The sequence below is a fragment of the Poecilia reticulata genome, chromosome 6 (genome assembly GCF_904066995.2).
Source record: "Poecilia reticulata chromosome 6, P_reticulata-male-v2, whole genome shotgun sequence".
Classification (NCBI taxonomy): Eukaryota; Metazoa; Chordata; class Actinopteri; order Cyprinodontiformes; family Poeciliidae; genus Poecilia; species Poecilia reticulata.
Window position 1 is genome coordinate 23,085,761 of NC_088835.1, and position 10,503 is coordinate 23,096,263.

The 10,503-nt window shown below is 39.9% G+C and overlaps 2 protein-coding genes across 5 annotated transcripts in view; one reads left to right on the forward strand and one right to left on the reverse strand.

Moving 5' to 3' along the window:
• scaper (S-phase cyclin A-associated protein in the ER) overlaps nucleotides 1–3,875 on the forward strand; it is a 65,408-nt gene extending 61,533 nt beyond the window's left edge. For all 4 annotated transcript variants that reach the window (XM_008412297.3, XM_008412299.3, XM_081608207.1 and 1 more), the window contains 3 exons: nucleotides 1,496–1,687; nucleotides 2,378–2,426; nucleotides 2,590–3,875. In XM_008412297.3, the coding sequence (XP_008410519.1) occupies nucleotides 1,496–1,687; nucleotides 2,378–2,426; nucleotides 2,590–2,690 (342 nt within the window). In that variant the 3' untranslated portion in view covers nucleotides 2,691–3,875. The remainder of the gene's footprint in view (nucleotides 1–1,495; nucleotides 1,688–2,377; nucleotides 2,427–2,589) is intronic.
• A 2,646-nt stretch (nucleotides 3,876–6,521) lies between these two features.
• On the reverse strand, nucleotides 6,522–10,333 carry isl2a (ISL LIM homeobox 2a). Its single transcript, XM_008412295.3, is given in 7 exon segments — nucleotides 6,522–7,188; nucleotides 7,494–7,661; nucleotides 8,085–8,371; nucleotides 8,526–8,785; nucleotides 8,974–9,163; nucleotides 9,536–9,611; nucleotides 9,613–10,333. Coding segments are annotated over 7 exon segments (1,269 nt in total). The 5' UTR covers nucleotides 9,784–10,333; the 3' UTR covers nucleotides 6,522–7,071.
• Between the last annotated feature and the right edge of the window lie 170 nt (nucleotides 10,334–10,503).

Consider the following 10,503-nt stretch of genomic DNA (forward strand, 5'->3'; position numbering starts at 1 on the left):
TAGGCAGGTCAGTATCTAAACTAGTAAAAATCAAAGTCTAGTTTGTTCCAAAAATCCTTAAAAATGCTCCAGCATTTCAGTAGAAGTGATGATCGGAAATGAAACTGTTTTGTGTTCTTTGAAACGCAAACACAAAAAAAAAGAGGGCAACTCCGCGGCGCCTCTCTTTAAACTGATAAAAGCAATGACTTATCGCTTTGTTTATCCTGCGCCTCAAACTTGGAGTGCATTGTCAGAAAGTGGGGGGAGGAGCCAATGAAAGGGCACTAGTGTGTATTTGTTAAAATCTTGTAAATCTTTTGGATTTATGTCACTTGGACTGTGGGACCTCAACGCAGCCTTCTGGTTTCCATTGATGTTAAGTCACCGGTCCTGTCGGCCTGTACCTGTAAACCTGCGCAGCCAAGATTTAGCATGTTGACCCTCCTGGCTCTCAGATGGTTGATGATGGCCGTCTCAAGTTCAGGGGAGATGACCGGCTCATTAGGTTTGGACCTCACTTTTGAGCTCTAGTGAAAAATGGGGTCCAGTGAAGTTCCAGTGAGTGACTTCTTTTGTGTGTATGAAGACACTCTGTACTGAATACTACTAAAATATTCCCTGATAAATCAACTTTATTTGGTAACAGAGCTTATTACCAAGTAAAGAATCCTGAGTTTCTTCCTCTTTTGCTTTGGCCCGAAAGCATGAAAGTTTGGGAATCGCTGCTCTAGGACGTGTGTACATGAATGTCTGTTTGATTTTTTGCTAGCCATTTCGATGGCTAATATTGGATGCTAAATTAATCCAATATTGTTTTAAGATGTCAGCTTAATAGTTTTGAGTTTTGTTGTAAAATAATATGAAAATCCTGTTATCAGCAGCTGCTCCCTCATAATGATGACATTGTCAAAATTGTAAAACATAAACATTCTCAGTACTTTTCTCATACCATCTTAGGTTGCAATTCCTAAAGAGAAATCCAAATGATCAAAACTCCATTGGTGGGTCCAAAGCTTCACAAAAAGCGGAGAAAAACTGAGCGGAGCTGTTAATGGCTTTGCTCCTTTCTGGAAGATCTTAGTAGAAGTTTGCACACCAGGTCTTTCACCTCCAGCTCCACCCCTTCATGCCCGGGTTGCACTGTGAATGCCCTCTTAACCCGAGCTCAACTCCTGCGCCGACTCTGTGCTTTGAAGCTTAAGCTGAGACTTGAAAGTTAAGTTTGAATTGCTAATGACAACATCAGTTTGCGCTTCCAATTTTCTCCCCCTGTTGCTCTGCTCATACTGTTGACGTGCTGCAAAAACATCCCCACCATTGTTTTTTTTTTTTTTTTTTATAGTCTGTAATTGTGCAGTGGGAGGCTCTGCCCCTCAGGTCTCTTCCTAATGGCTGTTTGTGTGTTGTTTTAGTGGCAGATTTACGTGTGGGAGGGGCGGCGGGTGCTGATTTACAACCAGCAGTGCCACTGACGGGTTTTAGTGACTGACTACTCGCTCGTTGTGTGTTCCAGGTGATAGTGCAGTCTGGCCGCCAGCCCAGCGTTCTGCAGAAACTTTGTCAGTTGCCCTTCCAGTACTTCAGCCACCCACGTCTTATCAGAGTGTTGTTTCCAACCCTCATCTCGGCCTGTTACAACAACTCTCACAACAAGGCGATCCTGCAGCAGGAGATGAGCTGCGTGCTGCTGGCTACCTTCATTCAGGTAAAAAATATAAATAAATAAATAAAAAAGAAACGTAAAAGTCATGCAATGTTACCAGATGTTTTCAGACAAAAATGGACTTGGATAATTTATTCATCCAACCTGCTGATGACTCGGAGCAACTTGTTTTTAAATAAGCTATCGAAATTAGGTTAATACACACACCTCGCACAATTCAATCACATTAGCAGTACATTAGCTAATTGACGAGCGGCGGACGGGGCCGCCGGTGAATCTGCAGCCGGCAGGCTTTTACCAAGACAAATGGATTCCTTCACGGTGGATTTACCTGCCACTGGTTCAACTCCCAGCAAACATCTCTTCTCCTTCATCTTCCTCTGACAACAAGCCCTCCTCGCCACGCTGCAGCCACCGCTGTTTAAACACCGATTAACTTCCATTCAAAGGGAGACAAGCCATTGTCATTTCTTTCAAACAAACCAATAATGCATGGCGTCTTGCCCTGCTGCCCTCAACCGTGTTAAGCTCAGGAACATTCCTCCGAGTGGAGCAACTTAATCCTGGATAGCTGAGTAAATCACAGTGAGATGGAACTGTCACATCACCTTCAACGTTTCCTTCATTTAGAGGGACTTTGTTTGCTTTTGTTGTATAACTAAGAAAAGTAATTAAATTTTTTTCATGAATTATAATTGCATCCTCACTTACAGAGCTTCTCATTTTTCCTAGGACTGTGTTCCAAATGAGAAAGACTCGGAGAGTAAGATATATAAGAGCGGTAAGTTATTCTATTAAGATAATACTGTTGAGTTTCTTCCAGCTTGTGTCTTGTTTTTTAAACAGGACATTTTGTCCCTTTAATTGGAGAAATTCTACTCTAACAGATTAAGGATTTCTGTCAGGCGCTGTGTATATATGGTTGTCCTTTTTTCCCTGTGCAGCTACCCGATGTCTGCAGAATGACTGCCTGCTGTCCTACCGCTTTCCAAGAGATCAGTGGGACTCAGCCCTGCAGTTTTTCCTCAAGAAGCAGGAGGAGTGATGGAGTTGAACTCTTGTCCTCCGAATTAAAAAAAAAAAGCACAGTTAAACACTTGCAGAGGGTAATTTCTTGGTGACAGTCTTTTCATTCAGAGATTTATCTTTAGACTTTGTCAAATGTAAATAGGTCGAAGCCTTATGCGTTGCATCCATTTTGATTTCTTGGAAATCTTGTTGATGCAAAAGAGAGAATTTGCACAAAAGCGTCTTATTTGTTCTTTACAGTTTGAACACTTTACTATAGTCCGTTTATGGTTTACGTTGTTTTGCATTCATCTGTTTCCGTTGCACAGTTAATAGAAATAAAACATTTAACTATACTTTAATATACAGGTTGCCAAGCATTCTCATCAGTACTGTCTGTTAATTTGTTGTATTTTGGTGGTTACTTATGCGTTAACTACTCCACTAATTTTTTTTTTCATCTCTTTGTATTGCAAGGTATTACATTGTTATTGTTGACAGGAGGAGCTTACAATATGACAAGTGTGTTGTATGAGCATAAATACTGCTTACAGATACAAGTTACTTTCTATTCAACTAGTCAGTTTACGGCTTGAGTCGTTTCAATCTATTTCGTTTGTGCAATTCATAGAAATAGGATACATTTAGTTATTTAGAATTTGCCGGTCATTTTCATTAGTACGGTTTCTGCTAATTTATTGGATGTAGACTCAGAATGGTTTGTTGTGTCATTTGAAAGTTGACGGTTCATTCGAAAGATCTGTGAGGTTTTTACAGTGTAATGACATTGTTCTTCTGTTTGTGGGAGCAATTTACAAGTTAATATGTATGTAGTGTTAGTCTAAATAACTTATTTTTAAGTTATTTATGCACTATGTTAAAAAAATAGATATTTGCTCTTCAGATAATTCATTTACTGTTTGAACGTTTCATTTCAATCCACCTCTTCCTGTTGTGCGGTTAGTAGGGGAAAAAAACATTTTCTTATACTGTTATTTATAATTTGCCAATTACTTTCTGTACTGTTTCTGTTAATTTATTTGTGTTTTTGTATCACAAGAACCTAAATGGTTTATCTGGTCTTTATGTTGCCAGTCATAGTGTTATACAGAAAATATTTACGATTTATGTTTAATTTCATAATTTGTCATTGTTTTCATGTTGTTCAAGGTGTCATTTACAAGCTAATATATTTCAGTTAATAAAGTTATTCAAAATACTATCTGTCCGCTTGTTTCTCTGATTTATTTTAAACACAAGGAACACCTCCATAGATGGACATATGGATATGCACAGCTTTGCAAATGATACACATCTGAAAGATTTATCTCATCTGACTGCCATTTGAAAGGGTGTATTTGAGTAAAGAGAAACTGACATTTTTTCTCAGATTTGAAATAAAAATAATTTGGGATAGACTAACCCTGATTTTCAGTCATAACTGCCATGCGTCTTGGCATGCTCTCCACCGGTCTGGGTCCAGGTAATAACCTAATCAGTCCCTCAGTAAGTAGAATATGTGCTTGTGCACAACTACAAAAGTCACCGGAATGAAGTGACTGTCATACACGTAATGTCGATTAAATTTTTTTTATTTATTTTTTATTCAGTAGTCTTGTTTTTCCCAGAGCGGAATAAGTGTGCCAGAATGTGTATTTGAGAAATGTAGGGATCTAAACATTCAAACATGAGCCTCTTATTTTCCCCGCTGTGAAAGTGGTACCATCTTCCAGCTCTTTCAAGTTCGCTTTAAATCAGTAATGCTGAAATCTGGGGCCTGTTAAATGTTCAAATGATATATTGCTGAAACGCATAGGCTATCTCAAAAGTTTATGGTTTGTATGTGGACATTTTTTTTTTCTACGTTATCTAATATTTTACGAATGTGTATTTTTGTAAGATGAGCTATTGCTGCATTGAAATATTTGGCATATTTAGTCTAGTTCCCAATCTAGTGGAGGTGGGTGGGCTGTTATTATTTTCATTTTATTTTTTTGCTTTTTTTAAAAATATATATATATTTTAATTTCAATGGGGCTCCTTTTCCCTGGCTGATAAAAGCCGATCCTCCCCAACAAATTGCTGAGGTGTAGTGTGTCATTTCCCGGCTTGACCCGCGTGCTCTCCTGTCCAGCGGCTATTTGTCGCTCAGGATTCCTGCTGGAATGAAAATAAACTGAAGACACGCCGGGATGCGTCCGCAGGCTGCATGGGAGTCCCCTCAGCGCTGCGCTCCGGCGCGTTTAGCTCAGAGTCCACTCAGTGGATCCCTTACAGGTGATGCCAGATGCAGATAAGGGGCCGCCGCTGCCTGAACACCGTCTAGACTTGCAGTCCAATAATACAGGCCTCAACTCTTGTAGCCTATGGTACTATTGCTGTTGTCCAAGTAGAAGCCAATGTGTCTTTAAATCACTCCAGCAATCCCGTGCAAAGTTTGCTTTGAACCTGCATGGCTGCAAAGGGCCGTCATGTTAGAAAAGAGAGCCAACGTAAATATCCAAAACCCCTAAAGCAGCAGCAGCGACAGAGCAGCCGCAACCTATTGTGTCTGATTCGCTGACCCGTGACACGGGGCAAAAGCTTAATAATATCTTGCCAGCGATCAGTCACTGATCCACTTGGCTCAGAAACCATAAGCAGATTATATCGGATATAAAAATATGTCAAAGCCAAACCCGACGCCAGCTTTGTTACGTTGCAACAGCCTTTTATGTTTCCAGCTGCAAACTTTCTGCCATTTCAACGATTCGCTGTATAATATATTAATCTTATTAGGGGCTGGTGTACGCTTTTTTTTTTTTTTTTTTTTTTTTAGTTAACGTTTTCAGCAAACTTTAGTTGTTTTGAAATTAATTAGTTGATCTCCAGAATCCCTAAAAAAAAAAAAAAAAAAAAAAAAAAAATCTTTCTGCTGTTGGAAACCTAACAAGGCCTACTTCCACTTCCGAATTTAAACAGGTCACGCGAGGTTATTACCGGTTCATTTATCGCTTTTGCATCTTGTACCATTTTTCTGCAATCATGGCCTACGTTTCGCAGAGGTGTAGCGTCATTCCCAGTTTTACTGATTTTTTTTCTTAACACTTTTCTGAACAAACTCTTCAAACATGCGCAAATGTCGCTGTTCATAAATCAGCCCAGCAATATCAAAAGGTAAGATCTCTGAGGTTTGTCCTAAATTTGGAGTCGATGCGTTACTTCCTCTGACACGCGCAACTAATTAATTTTACCCCATTTTCAACTAAAAAGTAACTTATTTGTCTTATTTGATCAATTGTTTATGAAAGGAAAAATTAGTTTGCTTTATAGGAATAACTATTATTATTTGTCCGTCTGTTTATTATCCTCATCACGGTTAGAACATTCAGCATATTATTTCGCTCTTTTTTATATTCACAATTCACAAAGACAATTCAGCTTTGATTTCTATTTATAACTCTTTAAAAAAAATTATTGTTTAGCTTTTTTCTTCAAATTGCTTGCGTTATTGGAGTAAATTGGAACGTCTTGAGAATTCTTCCAAATCGGTGTTATCTTTAGAACTTACAACTTCGACATAATTTCAGCTAAAATCTGTCTAATTTCACCAAAACACATCGGCTGCAATCGTCGCTAAGGAACAACCTTACAACGGATGACGTCATCCCCATAACTTTTTAGTTAAATTAATAAACCAAACTCTTCTTATTCCCGCAAGCTTCACTATTCATAGGCAATTTATATATCGAAACATTAACTTTTTTTTGTTTGTTTGTTTAGTTTGACCTGCTCTGACACCAGCATTCATTTTGTCCACTTGTCTTCAAAGAAAAAAAAAAAATTATATATATTTTTTTAACTTATTAATTGACAAATTGATTATGCATGCAGTAAGCAATTGTTTTATTTATAAGATCAGTTATGTTTGCCTTCATAATAAATAATAATAACTTATTTTACTATAAGAAAGGCGAGAGGTGCACCTCTTTCATCTGATCCAAATAATTTACAACAGTCTAGTGAAACTTATCATGCACATCTACACAGGTTGCGTTTCTCTGACAAACATACTGGAATCGTTGACGTTCAGACGTCCAGCATGGGCTTTATGTGCTTGAATCCCATCACATTCTTCCCAGTATATCCAGGTAGCTATTGGCACGATTTTTTTTTTTGTTTGTTTTTTTTGTTTTTTCTTTATAGGAGGAAAACCCCTCGTGTTCATCTACAGCTGTGTATCCAGGATGCAGTCAGACCTCCAGTCCTCCCAGTTTGGACCTGCGCGAATCTGTCCTGCAGCATAATCCATCCTGGTCCATTTAATGTCAACGGGGTCTTTTTGCGCTTCCTTGTTTGGATGGTGAGGCTGAGAGCTCGGGTGTTGGGGGGGGACGGGGGGTTGGAGGTGGGGGCCTCCAGCTGACCCCGACGCCTCCTCACGTGTCGACGGGACTCGGAACCATGCTGTTCGGTGTGTCCGGTAGTTGAGACGACAGGGAGGTCACGTCGCTGCCCGAGGAGTTTCCCAAAGAGCCCGACTCAGAGAAAGAAACCTATGGGCGAAACAGCCTGGATCAGTCAAATGAAAGATGATATCATATTGTGATTTTTATTTTGGTTAGGAGTTTAGAATTAAGGTCAAGCTAATTTTTTTTGTCCGTTTCTCATTTTTCTAAATTGCAAGAAAAATCACAGTTTTAGGCGTTTTTTTTTGTTGTTTTTTTTTTTAAATGCTGCAAAATCTGTTCCTGGCTTATAATGCATATGCTACAGTTTCTTCCTTTCTTTTCATGCAACTATACAGCTGTGTGTTTTGCATGCATTTTAAAACACTCTTATGAATGCAAATGTAGCCCACCAGTTGCTGGAAAGCAGGCTGGTCCAAGTCGGTCTGCAGGGTAAAGTCGCTGAGGCTTTTCCAGGGAGGCTGGTAGGTCTGCACCTCCACTGGATTCCCCTGCACGGCGTTGTCGTGCCGGATCGGACTCCCAGCCACCAGAGGAGTGCCTGTCAGGCCCTGCAGATTCTGGCAGGGAACGAAAAATAGTTCATTAAGATCTTGCGCAGTTAGGGAATACTGCAATCACAATCTATCAAAAAGAATATAAAATAATTAAATAAGTAAATATCATTGCAGAACAGAGCACTTTCATTAGGAAGGAAAGAACGCAAACATGCGTTCCATGAAAAAAAACGAAATTAATTTTTTTTTAAAGAATGTCATTCACTTTATATTTTTATTTACTCTTAATTATTAATTTAGATGCCTCTGTCTCCAAAGTGTGTCTTAAAATGTTTTAACTACTAGGCCCTAATCAATATGATCATTTTTGTTGTTGCAAACAAGGCATCATCTGATCGTTATCTAATTCTCTATTGTATCAAGAAATAGCTACAGTGTTGCTCGTCTTGATAAAGTTTTAAGAATCAAGAACTGCACTCCACGTACGGTTTTGTCGCTCTGCTGCTGTTGCTGAAGCTGCTTCATCAGAATGGACTTCTTCTTGTCCTTGCAGCGCTTGTTCTGGAACCAGACCCGGATCACCCTGGGGCTCAGGCCGGTCATCTCCACCAGCTGCTCCTTCATCAGGGCGTCCGGCCTCGGGTTGGCGTTGTAGCACGTCCGCAGCGTGTGCAGCTGCTTCTCGTTGAGCACGGTCCGGACACGGGTGGTCTTTTCGGACTGCTTGTGGACGTGGTTCCGGTGGTGAGGTGGGTGCCGGACCGAAATGGAATCTAAAGGGAAAGACATTTTTAAAAAAAAGTTAAAACAAAATCATTTGAGCAACAAATTTGCAATGTGTTGCAAAGAAAAAAAAAAACAACAACTGAATTTTAAATAATACTAATAATCATCATCATCGTAATCATAATAATAACTGCTGTATACCGGCGATGTGCAGCGGTCTGGTGTGAATGTTCCCGGGGCTCAGCGGGCTTCCTGCAGAGGACCGCTCCACCAACAAGCCGTGATCGGCCTGACACAGAAGCTCGTCGTCCCGCAGCGAGAACTCATCCCCCGGCAGGAGGTGTCGGCTGCACACCGAGCACCGAAAACACTCCATGTGATACACATTGCCTCGGGCCCTCATCACCAGGTCGCTGCTGCAGAAGCCCAAGTCACATTTTGCACATTTGATGCCAAACAATCTGAGAAAGATACATAAAGATATGGATTTGTTACTGAATAGCTCAATGTCTTTTCTCAGCATGTGCAAGTGAGCACAATTACTGAAACCCATTGCGTGCTACTCTTCTTTGTTGTTGTTCTTATTATTATAGCCTACTTAATGTTATTAATAATACATTTCACAAACTTCCACAGTGGCCTTCTCTACCTTGCATAATCTCTTTTACAGTAAGTCTTTCCGTCCCGGACGAAGCAAGTGCACGTCTCGTCCAGATACTGGTTGCACTCTGCACACTTGAGGCAGGCTGCATGCCACTCCAGGTCCGGGGAAACTCTCAGGATGTACTGGTCGTGTATCTGACTTCCACAACCCACGCACATTGCGATTCCCGACTTCTCTACGAAAAGGAAATACATTAATGTGAAACTTTAATGAAATGCATGTTGGATCCACTGTAACCTATAAGAAACCGACGCAAAAACAAACACGAACGCCGTTCCTTCAATATTAGCTGCGGCGTTAGAATATTGTAGACGCAGAAGCTAAATATTATTGATCATATCATGCAAGGTTATTTCGCAGATTAAAAAAAAAAAAAAATCTTATATGAATAATTACATTGCAATCCACGTGTTTTTCCCAAGTGTTAATTTCGCTGTGTTTATAAAATAATAATAATTTAAAAAAAAGATCGAGAAATTATATTTCAAATGAGTTAAAATAGACATAAACAGTAAATGTTCCTCAAAATGAAAGTAGCCTATCTTACTTTTTGAACGATCCCCCATATCATCCAAGAAAGAAGTGTTGAGCAAGACGTCCACCATACAGGACAGAAAGTCGAGTTTGCACGCCCACGGACGGAGGAGAGCAGCGGCGGAGGAGCCCGACCGTCCCGTCCCTGGCTGCAGGATAAACTTGTATTCCTCCTCCGGGAGGTGGAGAGAAAACAAAGACCATCGACCAGTGACGTCTGCTGGAACCTGGACCCGTGTAGGTCTGGGGAGAGGGTGCCATATGCAAATCTCCGCCTGGACCCCCTGCTCGTTATGTTTTCTGTGGGCAGGCTTTGAGACAGTCTGTTTATGTTGCTCTCTGCTGGCAATGCTTGCTAACCACTCCACTCTTCTTCAAATGTGCAAGTTGGAACCTGTTACTTAAAATATTTTTTTTCTTTTTTTTTTACGGTTGGTGCCATATTTATTTGCTTTAACAGGCCACGCTTTGTTTACTGAAATTGCTCTATAATCTTCATCATTACCAGTTTATTTTTAACTATTGTTTTTTTTTTCTTTCACCTGTAGCCAACATATTGGTAAGAGTCCATAAAGTAAATGTTACTAATGATAGCATCTTACACCAAAACCATTTCTGAATGTAAATGTGTATTTTTCTTATTTGGCTCTGCTCATTCTCTCCTTTTATATTTTCATCTTTTTTCTTCTATTTTTTTTTACTTTGTTCTTTCTTTGGTGAGTGTATAGCATATATTCAGTCACACCGCTGTGGGGCGACCTCTACTGGAAAAATGTTCACATTGCCACAATTATAGAAAATCTAGGTCTTAAAAATGAGTGTATAGCATATATTCAGTCACACCGCTGTGGGGCGACCTCTACTGGAAAAATGTTCACATTGCCACAATTATAGAAAATCTAGGTCTTAAAAATGTGAGTTTAAACACAAAGTCCACAGGATACTTGGTGCGATGATTGAAATTTACACTAAAAAAGTTGA